The 21,385-nt window shown below is 45.6% G+C and overlaps 1 protein-coding gene across 1 annotated transcript in view; it reads right to left on the reverse strand.

The window, feature by feature from the left end:
- The window catches only part of LOC147898472 (elongation factor P (EF-P) family protein), a 95,667-nt gene that overhangs the window by 27,261 nt on the left and 47,021 nt on the right, over window positions 1-21,385 (reverse strand). Inside the window, exons 7-10 of the mRNA XM_087379652.1 lie at window positions 9,542-9,609; window positions 8,680-8,803; window positions 1,296-1,335; window positions 1,149-1,216 (exon numbers count right to left, since the gene is read on the reverse strand). Coding sequence (XP_087235778.1) covers window positions 1,149-1,216; window positions 1,296-1,335; window positions 8,680-8,803; window positions 9,542-9,609 — 300 coding nt within the window. The remainder of the gene's footprint in view (window positions 1-1,148; window positions 1,217-1,295; window positions 1,336-8,679; window positions 8,804-9,541; window positions 9,610-21,385) is intronic.

The following is a 21,385-nucleotide window of genomic DNA, read 5'->3' on the forward strand; positions in this document are numbered from 1 at the left end:
TAGTCGAGCTCAGTCGTCGGGGGCGACGGGTGGCCCTGTGGATGAGGGCAACGGTAACCCCAGTGGGGCGGGCAGAGAGCAGAGACGAGATGTCATGGGCCCGGATGTGTGAGTCTGTCCGCTGGCGCAGCTGTCGTGGCTCTGGCTCTCGCTCACGTCCGCGCCGTCAGCTAGACTGAGGAGAGGTATCCTGTGACTGGAAGAAATCAGTGATGGGCCACTGGGTGTCCTCACGCTGTGTGTGCTGCGCGTGTCGCCGTGCTCGGAGAGAGGTATCTCGGTGGCGAGTCATCTCATGTAAGAAAGCGGCTAGGCATCGCTGATCCGGGAACTGCAGCATGTGTGGGAGGGGGCCGAATCCGTCGCAGAAGAGGCTATGGTACCGGCCTCGAATGGCATAATAGATGGGACATCTGAAAGCAAAGTGCTCCTCCGACTCGATCTCCTGCAAGTCGCAAAGTGGGCAAAGGCGGCCCTCTCATGGGATACCCTCTGCGCGTCCGCTCTCGATCCGTAATCGGTGTGATGAAACCCTAAACTGACCGAGGGAGATCCGGAGCGCATGTGGTAGATGAAGCTGTGTGTAACCCGGAGGTGTGATGAAGCCCTCCTGTGAGATCTGGAGGCAGTGTCGGCGGTAGAAGTCGAGCTTCACAGGAAGCTCGGGGTGAAGAAACCGCAAGGTGAAGAAACCGCAGGGGGGGCTGAGGCTGAGGCTAGAGGGGAGGTCAAGCACTTGTATTACAAGCAGCATGGTAAGACAGTACGATCCTTGTTTCACGGATTACCGAGGGCAAACCATGGCACTGACAGATGGGAGGAGCACGTGGGGCTGAGGGTGAGGATAGAGGGGAGGTCAAGCAATTGAATTACAAGCAGCATTGTAAAATAGTGTGTTCCTTGTTTCAAAGGCTTGTACTATCGTATCAAGGGAGGACCAGGGGCTGAGGGTGAGCCAAAGCACTAGTATTACAAGCAGCATGGTAAGACCTCAAGCACACATTGTAACTACCTATGTGTTTTAATTATACCTCAGCAAACACGAAATGACTTCAGTTCTAAGAAAGAACGTCCCTTTGCAAAGAAACAACATTGGCACTCCCTCAGCATGGACAGCAAAGCCATTAAGTGCAACAAAATTTCCCAACCTGGTTACGTAGGAATTGTCAGAGGTGTCAACAACTATCTCATCTCCTGCCTCGAGGAAGGTGGGCCCCTGTAGATCAGATCACACTCAGAAATATAACTTCAAAAACACATCCAAACAACACAGTTCAGAATAGAGCCAATTGTACCTTTGTTTGTAGTCCATTCTCCAACACAATCTTCTTGTACCTACAGAAAAGATTCATGAGTTTATACTAAGAAAACCTTTCAGACGGTTGTAAAAAATTTCAAATGGTAAGCTACAGCAGAGGAATAGTCTAAATACATTCAATTAATTTTCAAACTATGACTGAAAAATAATACTGCCAGCCAGACCCTCCTCTGGAAAGGGTTAGACATGATCATCTTTCTGTCTCATGTTTTCACCGACATTGATGTCCTACGGGGAAATTTTCTTAAGTACCTACCCAGTAAAATAAAAAAGCATTGAGCTTAGGGGAGACTTATAATTTGTGGTTTAGTTTTCGGAGTGTTGAATATTGGGCGGACTACTCACCTCAGGGGGGGGTCCCCTTGCTTCCAAACTCTTTTCCGCTCTTCATATTCCACTTTTCGTCTATGTGGATTCACATAATTTTAGCTTTATCGTGAGCTTTCTTAATACTATCTTGGGCATGCTTCAACACATCTGATACATGCTTTGCAGAAAGTCTTTGGCGACTTTTATCCTTTCCTTTTCAAGCCCTATAAATGGTGGAGCTCTGGGTAAATCCATGACTGGCAGTGAGAATCTACCTGTATACAATATCTCCTGTATGAGGCCAAGCTGCAGGAGTGAAGTTTTATTTCACCTAGTCATCAGCAACGGATGGTAGCCTTCTCTCAAACTTTAATGGCATTATTCACAAAGTGATGACCTGATCTACCAATTGGTCCTTCTGAATTGCCCATCATGGGAGGTGATTTTCAGCATCACCATTGGAGGATCATTGTAGACATGCCATAGAAGCAGATCGCCACACGATAGGAAGGTTTTGCCACAAAAACTTTCATTAATTAACGGATGGTATGTGGTGGCAATACCCCTGGTTTTAAAGGATACTGCTCAAAATAGAGGCTGACTCTTAATTCTCTTCCTGTTGTTCTTTCTTGATTTTTTTTCCCGTGTTTTGATTAAGGCACTTAGTTCTATCCACGATATTTAATGAGTTTTGGACTGTTAGCATTTTCTTGTGTTTTGGAGTGAACCTCGTAGGGGTGTCACTCAGCATTAAGGCTCATTGCAGGACTTTATGCTTGCACCACTTGTCACCTGTGCATGGAGGCCTCTACGGCGGCTGGCTTTTCATGGCAAACACGTTCATGGTGATCGAGACTATTCCCGGAAGTGTCTCCAATCTTCTCGTAGAGTTGGACACCATTTGAACCCTTACGAGAATTGCCTGGATCCTTGATTGGTTGACAGTGCTAGAGTCCCGGCGGATAGTTTGAGTGCTCTTGGAGTTGGCTGACAGTTTGAGTGCTCTTTGTGAGCTGTGCTTCAGGGTGGTTTGATCCTTTGTGGATAACCACCCAGTATTAGAGTGATTCAGTCCTGTGTGGATAATCACTATGTTTGTTAAGGCTACGATGCGTCTTGTTTCTTTTGCTAGGCTACGATGCCTTATTTCAGGTTCTTCAAGGCTATGATGCCTTGAGCTTTGGTAACTATTTGTTGAAACTTTGTGATTCCATGTAATTGAAAAAAATCAGTAGGGATGAGCCAATTGTGGTTGGAGTTTTCTGTTGATTCCCTACTCAGTTCAAGGGGGGATTGTTAGCATTTTCTTGTGTTTTGGGGTGAAACCTTGTAGCGTTAGGGGTCATTGGACGACTTTATGCTTGCACCACTTGTCACCTGTGCATGGAGGTCTCTACGCTGGCTGGTTTTTCATGACAAACACGTTTATGGTGATCGAGATTATTCCTACCTGGGGTTGAAGTAAATTTGCTGTGGGTCTACTGTGGATGAAAAGAAAAGACTGTCTATGCACATGGATATATCACTGAATTTGGAAGCCCCCATAAAAATCTCTAAATGCACTTTGTTAAATGCTTCAGGCATATAGTTTGTGGTCTTTCCAGCTTGTGCTGTTGTTGAATATCAGGGTGTACTCCACAGAACTAAGCATGCTGCATGTTTATATGCCTTTGAGAGGCCCGTCTCCCTTCAAAAACAATTTGGATCTAGAACAGAGGTTGTGAATTTCCTCTTTGTTGATAGTTGACTCTGCTTGGCTATTATCACCCTGTGAACATTGGATCACTGTACCATATCCAAAGGAGCACATGAACCAGAAGCAGATTTATGATTGACCTAGAAAGCCCCTTCTGCTCCTACAATAAATTTATTATCTTGCTATTTGTTCAAAACATAGTTACTAGGGAACGTGCACGCCAACGGAACACCAACCCCCTAGGGAACAGGAATGCCAAGATCCTAGGGGATGGGAATGGGAAGGGAACGCCACATCACCATACTCATTAAAAAACACACTATCTGCACAATTGCTTTTGGACAAAATTTGTTGTCAAGATGTAAGGACATAAACAAAATCCTGATGATAGATGAATCGGGACTCCAAATTTGGAGTGAGGAACTTAGGATATAAACAAAATTCTAATGATAGACAAGACTTAGGTTGGGGAACGGCATAGGGAATGTTCCCTAGACATTCCATAGGTGTTCTCTAGTGTTCCGTAGCCGTTCCAGAAGTCTGACGTTCCATAGGCGTTCCATAACCATTTCTGAAGTGAACGCCGTTCCAGTATTCCACAGCTACGGAACGGGGTTCCCTGGCAACTATGCCTTCAAAAAGCTCGTGGATCTCATGCCTTGGTCCCCTCCCTTGATGCTCCCCCATGCGGGCACTGACTGTACCAAATTATTTGCCTTATTCCGAGGGGATGCACGACATTGAAATCAGGCTCATTCTCCACAGCTGCAAAATTTATTTGCCTATTTGTCAAAGGACCAATCTGCATGATCTCCCTCTCACATAGTTAATGGCCTATGAAGTTCCATCTATCAGAAAACCTGCCTTTAAGAATGAGCAAAAGAACTCCGGCCTATGCACGAATTGAAGAAGGTTATGTCCAAAGACTACATTACGAACCTTTCTGCAGTCCCTAAAAGCATTGACTAACTCCTTGTGTTGTGCCAATTGAGAGGCATAATCCAGCTGATGTTTCCCATGTCTTTTGCATTGACATACGAAATGGCTATCATTTTGTGCTGAATTTACACACATTATTGTCTTGAGTCCCACCATTGGTAACAGGCCTCAAGGCTGCTTATACATGAAGAACATGGACTCTAAGAAGTCCCACATGGAATCTATAAGTACACATCATTGCCCCAATAAGAAGTCCCACCATTGATCATGGGCCCTGAGACCACTTATACACCAATTGGTCGGTTGCACTGCCCAAAAGCAAGAGCATGCCAAAGTCTTTGCTATTTTTTATATTCTTGCTCTATTTCAGTAAATCTTGGCAAATGTATGAAGTAAATACAAACGCTAAGGATATCAAAGACCCGATAAGCAAGAAAGACAATGCAATAAACGAACAAGCAAATAGGATCATGAGGGGATCTATTAAACCAAGAGTCATAAGTTGTCTCATAGAAAGTCAAAGATAGTGGTGCAAACGGCTCTGAGTTTTGACGATTAGAATTCAAAATATCACAAGCCCCTACCTAAGTCTAAAGTCTTAAATTGAGTTAATTAAAATTTTGAAGCGTGTGATATGATCAGTTGCTCATGAATGCTTACATGATTTAATCAAAAAAGAGAAATACCTCATCCTTAGATCCCCCCCAGACGTTAAGACAAAGGTAATGGTGACACATATAAATACCTGGGGTTGAATTTTACAGACAACTATAAATGGAATGCATGTGTGGTAAGGAGGATTCTAGGAGGTTTGAAAGCTTCGTATAGCTTCCAAAATAAATGCAGGAAGGCTCACCTATGGAATTGGGAAATGAGGAAGTTTCAGTACACCATGCTAGTGCAGACAGTAATCCTCTTAACGGATGCCCAGCTTGGGCACCCGGTCTCTCTAGGATGTATTGGGGAAGGATAGAAACTTTACACAAATGTTTCATGATAGGGGAGTTAAGGGCAGAGGCACAGACACCCTACCCCATCCTACTGGCTGAAACAAGTATGATACCTCTGGAAGGGGAAGCATTATGTCAATTCATGGCTTGCTGAAGATGGATTCCAGTAGGATACCACGCAAGGCGATGGAAGCTATGCAAATCATGGGATGGCACAAAGAGGGCATGAGGTGGATGCAGTCATGATAAACCTGAAGATGCATGTGAACTCAAAGAGACAGTGATACAGAGAATGCTACAAAAACTATGGCAAAACTCGGGGCAGAAATGCAGTTCTACAAACAGGATATCAATTCGATGGAAAGTTATTGAATGCAGAAATATCTCGCAGAAGACAAATCTGCAAAATCAGAACTAGTTCTCATGATCCAGAATCCCAAGAGAGGAACGGACCTGCAAAATCTGCCCAACAAGGAGGTAGAAAATGAGCAGCATGTACTCTCAGATGTACAGCCTACACTCACATCAGAGAAGGATATGAGGGCAGCCGAGCCAGTTCGAAAAATCTGTTGGAGCAGCCAGCCAAAAAGCGAGGGAGTTACTTGAAGGAGATTTCGGAACATCGTGACAAGGTACTAGGACTAGCACATGAGCTAGCCCAACAGGTACTCTCTACATTAAACGTTGTAATATTTTCTTTCACTAGATGTACTATCAGTTGATAGTGATAGCCAGTCCCATAGATCCTAAAGTGTATCACATGAGACTTTAATACAACCATAGCATACCATCTCTCTCTCTCTCTCTCTCTCTCTCTCTCTCTCTCTCTCTATCTATCTCTCTCTCTCTCTCTATCTATCTATCTCTCTCTCTCTATCTATCTATCTCTCTCTCTCTATCTATCTATCTATATATATATATATATATATATATATATATAGAGAGAGAGAGAGAGAGGTCCAGCCTATCTCTGAGGGGAGCGCAAGAGCCGAGGGTTACTATAACGGAGACCTTGCCCCCCACCGCAGCGTGAGGCGACATGATAGATGCAGCTCCGAGATATCCTCGCATCTCACTGGAGAACTACTATGGCACTTGGTTATGCCTTTTGAGTTTTTTCTTCCGAGTAGTAGCTCTAAGTTCTGAGCTTTGCCTTCGCAATGTATTGTCTATCCTTAGGCTCCAGGATCAACTGGACCAAATCAGTCAGCTTTCTCGCAACGACAGAGGCAGTACAAGAGATCCAGGATTGGATCTCAGCACTAGGCTTCCGATGGATTCCGAGGGGGCAGACAACGAGATACCTTGGCTGCTAGGTTGGCATTGATATTTCAGCAGAGCAGCAGATCTCCCCAGTCCTAGAGAGTGTTCAGCGCAAGCTTTTGTACTGGAGCTCGGCCAAACTCTCTCTTGCAGAAAGGGCCTTGGTGGCTAACCAGGTCCTTGCTACCGCCTGGTACATAGCCTCGTGCTGGTGTTTTCACAGGGGATGCATGGGATAGCTGAGGCGCTTGGTGCGCAATTTCCTCTGGGCAAGATCGGATGGCACACATGACACCCGAGCCAGGGTAGCCTGGCAGACATTGATCCTGTCCCAAGCCCACGGAGGATTGGGCATCATTGATCTAAAGATGCAGAGCAAAGCCTTGTTGGGCAAGTTGGTAGTGAGGAGCCTCACTCCAGGTTCGAAGCCCTGGAATCTTCTTTAGCAGCACGGTCTCCTTCAAAACACCCCCCGCACGGGTGGTCAGTGGCAACAGTCACACAGATGGCTCTTCTCGGAGGCCCCCCTTACAAGGAAGGGCTCTCCCTTGATGCGGAGTCTGTTCAGAGTTTGGCAGCGTTTGGCACGGGGTCTTATCCGGGCTAGTCCTTAGTTTTCTGAGGAGTTTGCACGACAGCCTCTGATCTAGCACCCAGAGGTCCGAGATCAGGATGGTTGCATGTTGGGACAGAAATTACACATTGGTTGGGCACAATGGGACAGCGGCCCAACTCGATCTTTCAGGACGTGGGCGAGACTCCTGACTGACGCAGAGGTACGATTAGAGACCCTCTCACATCTTCAGGGCGCGGGCCTGAGGATGGCAAAGATTGAGGCAGCTATCCCAGAGTCTTGGTGGGCGAGCTTCGGAGTTTCACACGAGCACACTAGTTGGGCCAATTCTCAGGGACAGGGGTACCTCTTCGGATTCAGCTATGCACCCTCCCTCCCAATCTCAGCCGAGCCCGGTTCTACAGTGTGGGTTCAGGTGGACTCTTGCAGTCTCTGACAGATGGAGAGCCGGAGATGGATGGAGCCTTGGATCAGTTGGGCACTTTGGACTCTCTGGAAAGATAGGAACCATAGAGTCTATGGTGATCCTAGTTTTTCTACTTTTGTTTTCTTTCGTCTCTCTTTGCAGCAATCTCTTTTTGATTGCCTGCAAACTCACTATATAGAGTATGATGTACATTTGTCCTACAATGAGATTTTCTCTTGATGTATTTTTCAGCTATCTACTTTGGGACTTATGATGTACTTTGACATATCCCCTCTTGGGATAGTTACTTTGTAATGTAATCCAAAAAGGTTTTCACCCCCCAAAAAAAAAAAATTGTGTGTGTGTGTGTGAGAGAGAGAGAGAGAGATAGGTGATCACAGATTTTTTTCACAAGAAAGGAGTTCACATTGGTGGAGGCCACACGACACAGGATGTTGAGCCCATACTCCAGAGGCAACACACCAGCAAAAGGCTGGACATAAGAACAGTGGGACCTTCCTGCAGCATCATGATGTCCGGTTCCCTCACGATGCCCCCCACAAAGAGGAGCAAGACATGGCAGCACCAAAACTCCAACATGTTCAAAAGACACTGGTGTGCTAGGTAAGCCTTCCATAGACATGCATCTCGCTGTTGTGATGCACTCTCCTGTTCCACAACACACACCCCCCCCCCGCCCCTTCCCCCTTCCGCTGAGTTCCCCCACCTCATCCCCTCCCTCATGGGCCGCTTGCACCTTTTGCTGCTGGTCGCCAGCTTCTTGACCCCTGTTGCAATTGCTTGGACAGGCTGCCCCCTAGGCACTCTAAGCAGCCGCATGGCCACCCCCAAAATTACCTTGCCGTCACCTGTGACATCTAGCCCCTAGGGACACTATGAAACCCTCCCTTCTCCTCTCAACAAAAACATACCCCCTGCCCCCGCTCCTTCACTGACCCATCCCCCACCTTTCCTGGCTTCACACACCTTATTCAGTTTTATTGCTTTTTTGTTTCAAGTGGGGGGGGGGGGGGGGGGGGACAGAGAGAGAGAGAGAGAGAGATTTGTATGTATATGTGTTTGCGTATGTAATTCATGTCTGCTTGCAGACCAAGCATGCACGTGTGAGCTGTCTACCTCGATTTGCATAGCCCCCAAACATTCATCTAAGAATTCTATGATCCAACAGCATGAAACATAATCAGAGAGCCCCATTTTGCTCACATCGCAGTTGCAGTCTGTCCCTTCATATATGGCTCAGCTTGAGCAACCTTGCAGGTAACGCGTGGGGGAACTGCTGCAGAAAGGGGTTTTCCATCAGCAAACTGCACAGTCACCAGTACGCCATCTGTTTACAAGCTCATATCAGACTGTGCTCTACAAAGAAAGAAACTTTGAGAAAAAACAGACAAGATACTTTAGACTCAAAACATGCAGAAGAAAGGATTTCCTTTCTATTTGAGCTAAAGCTCAAAAGCACCTCTGAACTCAAGATATTTGCAAACACAGAAACTGTCCGAAATCGTCAACATCTGAATCAAACAATTACTTTGTAACATTAAGCAGGAAGATAAAGGAATCGCAGAACCAAACAAATACTGCACATAAGTCTGATAAGATAACTTAGGAAGTACAAACATACTTTGGAGAGAACTAATAAAGAAACATAACCCAGGTGCAAATTTTTTGCAGCATCAATAATGAATGTCTCACAATTTCCATCACCTCCTCCTCCCTTCTATCCAACACTTATTCATTTCCTCAACCACATGTAGATTTAACAATCCATCACTTATTCATTTCCTCAACCACATGTAGATGCAACATGAGAACCATTGACTGCTCCTAGAGAATTTATTCCCCTTTAACCCAAATCCACACCCCCCATCCGAAAAAAAGGCCCTATGAATTCCTAAGCCGCATTCCATTCAAGCGACCATATGAAATTTCAGAGGCATTAAACCTCTGTCCAAATACCAGCTTGATATTTGGCCTGTATGTCATCATGCCAAACTAGCAACGAGAAAAAGTTAGGTTCTTCAATCACTGAACATTCAAAACAGTACAATAAATGTGATCGGTATACCTGAGAGATAAGCTGCTCCATTGCCAAGCATGGCCTTTGGGACTTCCACTTGCTCAAATGTTTTGGGCCTGCAACATTGTCATTGCATGTCGCCTTATCTTCCAATATTCAGAACTAACACAGAAACTTTCCAGCAAAAGGACCTTCCTAAATAATTAACCACCCCCAAGACATGCACATGTGGGAACGAAAAAGAGTAAAAGATTAACTAACACATAGGAGACACAAAAGCCATTCAAAATGCAGTCATATCCCTACTGATGGTCACGACACTCCAAGCATATGAGGAAGATGGTTTATGAAGGTCATGCTCAATACTTCCCACTTGATCATCCTGCACGTGAAGGTCAACTTGATCCACCATCGGTCCGTAGGAAGGCAAGTAATTGGATTCGGGATTGGAGAGCTAATAGTGAGGAGCCTCCTCCTGGTATGGAGCGGCTGTCGATCTTTCTTGAGCTTCCATATTGATAATTATAATATCCTCAGTGTCCGATGGAGCAGCTCCATCCTATCTAGTAGCCCCCTCTGTGTCATGTGATTAACACCAGAAAACCAAGTCATATTGAGGTCAAGACCGAGCAGTCTTCTTGAAAAGAGATCAGATCTTGTGGCTCTCGTCTACCTCACTCACACCTGCAAGCATGGGGCCTGCATGCCATTCATGGTTATCCTTAACCTTATGCACCTCCTAAGAGATCAAACAAAGCACATAAAATAACTGGTCTTCTTATATGCTTGCATCATCAATGGTAAGGTACAAACGCCCATGGAGAATTTGCTTCCAAGCATGGTTGCACAAAATAATACCAGCAAGGCACGGTTCCCTAGTTCATGCTTGCTTGCACAAGAACTTGTAAAAAGATGTCTTTTTCCATAGAAAAGAACCTTCTATTAAAATTTGAGAATCAATCATACAAACCAGCAATCCAGAAGGTGCTAATCATGGAGAAAAGAAAAAAACAGCTGGCTGTCAGAAAAACCAGCCTGTTTACAGAGAAATCAGCTCACTGTCTAGGGAATCTCTAGAATAGGGCTTGACAGCCAGGGAGGGGGTCTATACAACCAGCGAATACCTCTTGCAATGAGAACGTAGAAGATACCTACAGGCCAAGCCTTGCAAAATACTCCTCCCTTTTGGTTGTTGCTCTAGAACCTGAAGCCCCACGCTGCCAAATGGCGCACAAGGTGTAAATGATATCCTGCCGGATGGCAACTATGGTGGCTTCCAGGGGAATATAGCTGGCCTCCCATCACAAAACTGCAGTGGGCAACCATATGTTCCAAACAATAATGTTAGACAACGTCTCCCAAACAATGTGCTCTGGCGAAAGTGGAGAGCGCAGGCGAGAGGGAGGAGTTGCCTCGTATGTCTCTATCCTAAGAACGCGCTGGCCCTGACTCCTGTGGGCTAGAGAAGCTAAGTCGATGGAGAAGGCATGTCCTCCCTCTCTCAGCCATGCAACCATCCCCCAAGTAAAGTCTATCTGGATCCGGTGGGCTCCCAACCAAATCCTTTGAACTGCCAAATAGCCCCAAAGATATAGCGAAATCGTCTCCTAGTCATTGTCTACACAACGGAGGCATCTACCATCTACCCGCATCTACTCTAACTATAGTCCAATGGGCATTCCCCCATGCACCATGAGACAAAAATCGGGAACCAATGGTGCTCTCACGAGGGGACCAGGCTGGCGCCTCTAGGTGCAATCACCACGCAATCCAAGTCATGTAGGAGAAAAAGGGCATCTCCGGTACTCTGTCTGATTGCCCTATCCGCACTGGTCAAAACGACTCCCCCTGATCCCTCCGAATCTCTCTAACAAGTGGACCCTCCCATAACCAAAGGTGTCACCTCACCCCCTCCTAGCCCATCAAAACTGAAAGGTCAATAGTCAAGTCCTTGCCCAAGTGGCCTATCACTCCGACACTCTACCACTCAAGTGAACCAAGACCCCGTGCACTTGTTGCCGCGAAAAATGGATCTTGAGAGGCACCTCACTCAAGAAGAACTGTCTGTACCAGTGATGGGGGGCCCGAGGTACTGCACAATCCCTCCCACCAAGCCTTGGGGATCGTAGCATCAATCTTTGCCATCCGGGTACCTGCCCCCCTCAGATGAGATAGTGCCTCCCCTCGTGCCTCTGCCTCCGGGGGAAAGGTGCCTCCAAGTTTGAAAGACCTAGCCGGGCCACTGTCCCACTATGCCCAGCCAACGTGTGTTCGTTGTCCAAGCATAAGTCCCTCCTAATCGCACACCTCCAGGTGGCACATGCGTGGCTACCTCTCAAACTTCTTCGAGCACAAGGGTTGGCTCGAGTGAGCCCATCAAACAGACGCTGGCAAACAGAGCTCTTCCCTGTGAGGGGAGCCTCTCAAAAAATCCATGCGTGGGACTACTGCCATTGTCCTCCTCAATCACCAAGGGGTGTTCCTGAGCCCTCGCTATAGCAAGAGCCTCCAAGGCTTAGAGCCTGGGGTGAGACCTCCTACCACTACCTCAGAAGGGCTTTGCTCTACATCTAAGGGTCGATACTGCGAAGTCCTCCATGTGCTTGTGGTAGGATCAATGTCTGCCAAGCAACCCTAGCTCTAGCGTCCCTCGTACCATATGAACCAGCCCACAAGAAATTGCGCACTAGGCACCTATGCTGACCCGTGCAACCTCTATGGAAACACCAACATGAGGCTATGTACCATGCCATCGCCAAGAGGACTTGATTGACGGCGAGAGCCCTGTTGCTTGCTAGACAGACTTTGACTAAGCTCCAATATAGAAGCTTGCGCCTCACACTCTTCAATGTTGGAGCAATCTGTTGCTCTGTCGAGATACCAATGCCAACTTGATAGCCTAACTATGTCGTTGTATTACCCCTCAAAACCCATCAGAAGCCAAACGTAGCCCCCTACCCCTCAATCTCCTAGACCTCCTCAGTCGCAGTGCGAGGAAACCAACTGATTTGGTCTAGTTGATCCTAGGCCCCCAAGCCAAACAATGAGTTGCTAGGGCTCCCAATACCCCCTCTAAGCTCTCCTCGATGCCCTCCCCATAGAGTGCAATGTCACCTACAAACTGTCAAAAGTAGTAGCTCCTTACGGATCGGGAGCCACATCCCCGTGAGGCTTGCTACCTGGGAGCACATAAAGTAGCCCAAAGCCTTTGGTACTAAAAGGGGCCACATCCCCATGAGGCTTGCTACCTGGGAGCACATAAAGTAGCCCAAAGCCTTTGGTACTAAAAGGAAGAGAAAAGGGGCAAGGGAAAAGCCCTAATGAACTAAGCGAGAAAGCACAACTCTCGTGTATGAGCATCTAGCTGGCATTCCCTGCATACATAGCAAAGACCCTAGGATCCATCTGTCCGAAAAGCCCATCCTTTGAGTATCCTCTAGAAAGGACCACTCCACCCTGTTATAAGCCTTCTCGAAATCCAAAAGAGGGATCACGATAGGCTGAGCCTCCTCCCATGCCCAATCCACTGCCTCCCAAAAGGTGAAGATATTGTCCAAGATACTACGTTCTTGAACAAAACCCGTCTGCATGTCACAGATGATATCAGTAATGTGAGGCCTCAATGCATGCTCAAGGCCTTGGCTAAGATCTTGTAAGCGGTGTTCCACAAGGTCATCGGTCTCCACTATCGGATATTTGACCTGTCCCCTCCTTTTGGATTAAACAAATCCAGCCTCGACTATTCAACCAGAGGGAGGTGAGGACCCAAAAGCACCTAAAGAAAGACGGAGTCCGAACATCCCCCCCAGGACACTTTTGAGGAGGGCCTTGAGGGCCTTCTAGAGCTCCCCATCAATGAATGGCGCCTCCAACTGCCTACACAAACTCTGAGGGACCACTGATAGTACCTAAGCCCACACTGCCTCATGAACTGCAATAACCTGGGGAGATTCCTCCTCCGATTGAAACAGGTGGAAAGACATCACTCTTCAATCGAAGAGGATACACCCACACCTTCCTTGTGGAATCATCTATAAATGTGACAAAGTACCGTGCACCTCCAAGTGAAGGACTAGGCATCTCACACACGTCTGTATGCACAAGCTCAAGTTGAGCATCTTTATGTCCTAATCTCCTTTTATGAGGACACTGTAACTGTCTACCATATATGCAGTGCTCACAAAACTTTAAATCAGAAAATTTAAGAGACGGTAAGTAGCTAAGGCGAGCCAATTGCTCCATTCCACTTATGCTCATATGTCCCATCCGGCTACGCCACATAGAAATATTCGGCAGCTCGGTGGCATGAATATCAGCATGATTACATACTTTAGCATGAAGAGTATACATTGTGTCAACCTTAGAGCCTCTGGCAACAACCAGGGCACCTTTGGTGACCTTCCAGAAACCATGACCAAAGCTGGTCACAAAACCTTCGTCATCCAACATGCCAGTAGACATCAGATTTTTCTTGACTTCGGGTACATGCCTAACATTGTGAAGCATAAGCTGAGTACCATCAGCAAATACAAGCCGGACATCTCCAACACCGACAATACTGCATGCATGATTATCCCCTAGAAAAACGACTCCATTACTGCCTGCTGCATACCTTACAAACAATTCTTTGTAAGGTGTAAGTTAGTTTGTGGTCATCCCTTGAATCTCGAGTGGGTCTAGATGCATCTGCCCGCTCACACCCCTCAAATGTTGAAGTTGAGTCCCTGCTGAACCTGGTCCAGCCATCTAGAAGAATTGCCTAATCATCTTGTCTCCCTACTGTACCCATCGAGCTCGGGAAGAGTGTAGGAGAACTCAGCTTGTCAAACCTTCGTGGCCTAGAGGTTAAAACTCGCACTATGAGCCACTACGAGACTGGATCCTGCTCTCGGAGACGATGTATGGTGAAGGAACCAGGGAGAAAGATACAAGGCAATCACATGATGAACAATGAGATGGGACCATGACCTTGATGTAGATTCATTGGGCGTTTGATAGGAAGTACAAGGCCTCATTATATAGACTTATGAGGACACACACTAGCATCATTGATGATATCATTGACAAGAATATCTATGACATCACCAAAATCTTATCTAGACTCTCGACTAGGCCAACGGACACTTGACCTTTCAAACTCACACAAGACAAACCACAACCATGTTCACACTAGAACCATTGATACAAACACTATCTAATCCTTCAGCTTTTCATTGATTCACTAGCTAATCCAAAATCACAGGCGCTGGCATCCCGAATATCCACCCAGCCTATCTCGTGGATCCCATGTACAAAAGATACGTAATTCAATTTCTTTTCATGCATATCCACAAGCCCACAACTCCCTAGATGGTTCCTTCTGCCACATGTCATCATTCTAGACCTTTAGCTTGGTACACCATTTACCCCTCTCTTAAAACATTTGCCCCTTGGCATTTTTACACATTTAGATGCACCTAGGTCTTAGCACTCAGAACCACCTAGCCCTCACCTACGACCTTGGCAGTTACTTCCCTTGACCATTTTATTTACGCACATAAAATATTACAAAAGTCGGTCATCTAAGAGAAAATGCCCACCGATCTTTCCGAGGTCATGCTATCTTGGCTAGAGCATAACATTCCTTCCCTCTTCAAGCATCAGCGTCCTCGATGATGAAATCTGTAAACACTCTCCGTAACTGGTATACGGATTCCCAGGTAGCTTCTGATAGAGGTAGACCATGCCATGCAACCAACACCGTGGGTATCTTCCAATTGCGCACATGCATTGTTCCTCGGTCCATGATTCTTGTTGGTTTGCGTCTTGCATTATCCTCTATCTCCTGAAACAAAACCACACCTTCGATTAGTGAGTCACCAGTATGCAAAAATTTCTTTAAACGAGAAACATGAAACACTGGGTGCACCTTACACCCGGTGGTAATTCTAATTTATAGGCTACCTTGCCTATTCTTTTTAGAATTAACCATGGCCCACAATATCGAGGTGATAACTTAGCATACTCTCCTACAGTCAAAGACTTAGAGTGCGAAGGAACTCTGAGAAAAACTTTTTCTCCTTCCTTGAATTCTCTAGTGGATCGGTTCTCATCCGCATACACCTTATCTCTATCCATAGCTTGGCGGATGTTAGTTCTCGCAAGCGCTAGCATCTCCCGCATCTGAACCACAAAGTTCGCGGCACTAGGCACTTTCTGAGGCATTCCAACTATAGTTGGATTCGCAGGCCTATAACCATAGTTCAGCTCAAACGGACTGAACCCTATAGAGGAATGTTTTCTATCATTGTAGGCAAACTCCAACAATGGCAACCACTTGTCCCATGTATGTTGCCTCAATGACACATATGCTCTAAGCATATCCTCTAAAATCTGGTTGATTCTTTCTGTCTGACCATCCGCCTCTGGATGATCCCCACTACTCATTCCCAACTCAGTCCTTAGTGTCTCAAATACTGCAGTCCAAAAATGACCGGTAAATTTGACATCTCTGTCTGACACTATGGATCTGGGTAATCCATGTAGACGAAATATATGTCTAATAAACAAATCCGCTACTTGCGGGGCACTAACAGACTCCCTAGTTGGAATGAAGTGAGCCATCTTGGTAAGACGATCAACCACCACAAGGATAGAATCATATCCACCTTGTGTCGTAGGCAGACCTACAATAAAGTCCATGGAAATGCTCTCCCACTTACTTAGTGGTATCTCCAAGGGCTGTAAAAGTCCGCGTGGCTTCACCCGCTCGGCCTTACTTACCTGACACAAAAAACACCGTGTCACATATTCATGAATATGCTTTTTCATCTTTGGCCAAAAGAAATCTCGCTTCACGAGATCATATGTCTTCTCGACTCCTGGATGTCCCGCACATGGGCTATCATGGCACTGTCGAATGACTCTCTGCCTGAGATCATTCTGATTAGGTACTACTACCTTGCCATTTCTTTTCAGCATACCATCCCTTATGGTATATCTTGCATAAGTTTAGCCTTTTCTGGATGCCAGGTCATCCTTTTCGTTTTCCCTGGGTTTTAACACATGAGGCTTAGGCCATAGACTCTGGACAAACTCGTCCACCTTTTGAGTTTCTCTAATCTCGGCCATTAGAGCACTCTCTAATACCGTGAAACTCGTGTTATGCATAATGCGAGACATCGCATCAGCAACTTTATTATCTTTTCCTCTTTGGTACCGAATCGTCAAATTAAACTCATGCATGATTTCTGCCCACCTAGCTTGGCGGCCTCTCAAGTCAGGCTGTTTACAAAAATGTTTCAGAGTATCATGATCAACATCCACATAAAACTCTGATCCATACAAATAATGTCGCCATGTTTTCAAAGCATGGACAACAGCATACAACTCTAATTCATGAGTTGGCCAATTCCGTTGAGAGGGAGGAAGCTTCTTGCTTTCAAAGGCTACTGGCCTTTCCTCTTAGAGGAGAACTGCTCCTACCGCAATGCCACTTGCATCGGTTTCAAGGAACAACGGTTTCTGGGGATCAACTATTTTTAACACCGGTCCTGTGACCACAGCTTGTGTTATGGTGTTAAAACTTTCTTGTTGATTCTGTCCCCATATAAAAGGTACTTTATCTGAGGTCAGATCAGTCAATGGCGATACTATTTTGGAATATCCTTTGATATGCCTTCGATAAAATTGGACAAATCCCAAGAATGATCACAAAACGGTCAAACTCTGAGGGATTGGCCAAGTCAGTATCGCAGCCACTTTCTTTGGATCCATTTCTACCCCCTCTGGAGTAATTATGAATCCTAAGTATTCAAGTCTAACCATAGACAGTATAGTTTTCTTCTTATTTACATAAAGACTGGCTTTCCTCAAAGTACTGAACACTATTCTTAAGTGTTCGTGATGCTCACTAATACTTTTACTGAATACCAAAATATCGTCAATAAAATGTACTACAAACTTTCCGGTATACGGACGTAGTAAATCGTTCATAAGCATGACGAATGTAGCTGGAGCATTGGTAAGTCCAAAGGGCATTACCAAAAACTCATAATGACCAAACCTGCTTCTAAAAGCGGTTTTATGCACATCCTCGGCTCTAATACGGATCTCATGGTAGCCACACTTAAGATCTATCTTACTGAAAATTACAGCCGCATGCAATGCATCTAGCAAATCATCGATCCGAGCCATCGGATACCTGTGCTTAACAGTGATATTATTCAATGCTCTGTAATCTATACAGAGACGAAAAGTATCATCTTTCTTCCCTTTAATATCACTGGCGAAGCAAAAGGTGAAAAACTGGGTTGAATCTGCCCCAGCTTGAGGTATTCTTCCAGTTGTCTTCGCACCTCAGCTTCTTCTGTAAAGCTTAATCTATAGGGAGGTCGATTTACAGATCCTGCCCCCGAGATAAGCTCAATTTTATGTTGAACATTCCGCTCTAGAGGTAACCCATAAGGTAACTCATCCCTAAAACAATCAGAGAACTTCTCCGATATCTCTTTAGCCAACTCGGCCATTTTTCCATCTTGGGTAGCCTCAGTGCTAGTCGACGCATCATCAATCGACTCTACCGATGCTATACACAGACACAGAAACTCTTTCGGAGTCTTCCGAATTTCCATGGCTGAAATCAATGGTCCTCGAGGTAAATCCTTTTCACCTCACAAAACATATTCTACCCCGTTCATCTTGAACTGGTAAATATGCTTTTTCCAATCAATGGATGGATTTTTCCAAAAATGCCAAGCCATACCTAGGGCTATATCTGCGTGAGCAAGCCTCGTCAACTCAAATTCCAGCTTCTCAACATAGTCCTGAATTCAAAGTTCCAACTGGGTAACCCTCTGGTCCCATACTTCAGTTGCACTTCCGTCCGCCATCCTGACCGTATAAGCATAGTCAGACAGACTAGTTTTCAACTTGAGCCTCTTAATAAGCTTCGAGTTAATTACATTGTGTGTTGACGCTGAGTCGAACAACACAATCACATCATGATTGGCTACTTGCCCTTTCATTTTAATCAACTCGGGCTCATCGAAAACCGTATACCCCGTTGCTGCGGGCTTTGAAAGGATGTTATCAGGTGCACCACTTACTAACTTATTAACAGACACACTTAACAACACATGTACTAACCTCTGAGAAGGTCCCGCCAACTGCATCTGCATATATTCCGCATTGGGACTCTCCTGCATTTTCGCGTCGCATTCAGATATTATCATATTGGCCGTGCGACTGTCTTTGTTTAGTGGACAATCTTTCCACTAATGTCGCTGAAGGCAGTCGAAGCACAATCCTTCTTTTCTAGCTTTCGCCTTTTGCTCAGGGGTCAACGAGGACTTTGACCAAGCCCGGGCTGCCATTGGAGTTACTTTCCTTTTCACCCCAATGGTGGTACTTGTCTTTGCTGGTCCCTCAACCGGCTTCACCTGCTTGGTTTGGCCACTTGGCTGCGAGACACTTGTCTTTGAAGTCCATTTCCTCTAAAATCCCCCTTTTCTCGGGTACTCATGCTGAGTCCCTGCCTGCACAAACCCACTAGGTCTGCCTCTGGCATCCTCATAGTTCAGGGCTACTGCAATAGATTCATCTAATGTAGTTACATATTTAGCCCAAACTTCCATTTTAATCTTGTCGTTCAGTCCATAGATATAGTCTTTCAACTGAACCGACATAGGGAGAGGGCCTATTATTTTCATAACACATTCCCTGAATTCGTCAGTGTACTCTGCCACCGACAAATTCCTCTAGCGAAGGTTTCTATAAGCATCCCAAGCTCGGGACTCTTCGTCGAGTGGAAGAAAGTGTTTCTTAAATTCAGCTTAAAACCCTTCCCAGGTGGTAGGGGCAACTTGATCTTTCTGTTGCTTAATCCACCATCTATCCGCTGCCTTAATAAACAGGTGAGTGGTCTCACGGATTTTCTTTAGATCAGATTTGATTTCACAAATGGCGAAGGCTTCTTCCCACTTGTGTAACCAAACCTCGATCACATCAGAACTGCGATTGGTCATCCGACTAGCGTACTTTTCCGGTCTATAGTTAGCAATATTAGGTACCTTGACCTTCGCACGTTTTGATGAGTGTATATTGGGCTTTGGCTCTGCTGGAGCTTTGCCCTTCTCATTTCTAGATGGTCTAGCCGACAAGGCTTGCACCATCTCTCTAATTTCATTTTGACCAGCATTCACTTGAAGCTGCTGGTTCATGATCTGCTGTAAAGCATCTTCTAATACAGAAATCCTACCCACCAGAGTAGGTGTTGTGTGATGGGACATTTGTTGTGTGGATTGAATCCTAGATTCTTCAGGATTCATCCTGGAATCTTGTCCCTCGGCTTCCATTCTTTCAAAAGGGAAAATAGTTTTTTTTTTCTTTTTCTTTTTTTTCACTTCAGATTCCCCTTTGTTGTACAAGAATAAATCGACTGCCAATTGAAAATTAAAATTTATACAGAAGAAATAAATGATGCTCCCTGGAAGCTCCACATAACATAGATATCCCGAAGCCTGCTCTCTGTTTCGGATTGATCAGCCGCTCGTGCCGATATCAATATCAGGGTGATACAAAATGACACGCTCCTATTTCGCTTTCGGTTCATTTCGTCAAGCCTGACTTTTGCTGGCTGTCTGGTTCTCTCGTCAATTCACGAACATCATCAATTCACGGACTAATTCTACTATCTGTTCCTTCATTCGTATCGCAGTCAATCACAACGAAATGATAGGCTCTATTCCTTCAAAAGGATCGCACGTCATTCAGACTGAATACCCGCTCTTTCGAAACCATTTTCCCTTCATACAGCTCGTTTGAGCGGCCAGCCATCGCATTCTTTGAGTTACATTCTATACGAATATTTTCAAGCGGGTGCTCCGAATGATACGCTCCCTTATCTCCCTTGCTTTTTCGTCGACCGAAATCGATGAGGCCACTGATACGCTTGACACCGCCAACACCTCGCTCACGGGCTATATCGTTGTCCGTGCATCGTCCATCGCTACGCCTGATTTACCAATTGAATAACCACTTCTAATCCTTGCCTGATGCCAACGGACGAGACGGCCAAATCCCGTGACCATTTAAAGCACACGTCGCAATCCCCTGCGCTCTGATACCAAATGATACGAACACTATCTAATCCTTCAGCTTTTCATTGATTCACTAGCTAATCCAAAATCACAGGCGCTGGCATCCCGAATATCCACCCAGCCTATCTCGTGGATCCCATGTACAAAAGATACGTAATTCAATTTCTTTTCATGCATATCCACAAGCCCACAACTCCCTAGATGGTTCCTTCTGCCATGTCATCATTCTAGACCTTTAGCTTGATACACCATTTACCCCTCTCTTGAGGCACAATTAAAACATTTGCCCCTTGGCATTTTTACACATTTAGGTGCACCTAGGCCTTAGCACTCAGAACCACCTAGTCGATGCCAATACACCCTCACCTAGGACCTTGGCAGTTACTTCCCTTGACCATTTTATTTACGCACATAAAATATTACAAAAGTCGGTCATCTAAGAGAAAATGCCCACCAATCTTTCCGAGGTCATGCTATCTCGGCTAGAGCATAACAACCATGTTCACACTACCTAAGCTCTAAAATGCTCCAACGCCCCCCCTCGGAGCGATGGTGGTGAGACCCTCGACAAGAAGAAACCGATCTCCAACTCTATCGCAATACTGCAGAGAGCGAGCTATCAACACCTCTTGTGTTACAGTAATCCGCTCAATCAACTTGCGACTAGCAGCGAAGACCATCACCAGTCAACCCCCCCCCCCCCTTTCTCCGATGTGGGCGCAAGAGGACATCTCAATGGCTAAGGCTCACAAAAAAACAGCAATACAATCATTTTAGAGGGACTACTCAAGGCAAAGTACCTATTATTGACTTA

This window comes from Dipteris shenzhenensis, chromosome 9 (assembly GCF_047967505.1).
Source record: "Dipteris shenzhenensis isolate YYH24624 ecotype China chromosome 9, Dip_SZ_1.0, whole genome shotgun sequence".
In the NCBI taxonomy this organism is placed as follows: domain Eukaryota; kingdom Viridiplantae; phylum Streptophyta; class Polypodiopsida; order Gleicheniales; family Dipteridaceae; genus Dipteris; species Dipteris shenzhenensis.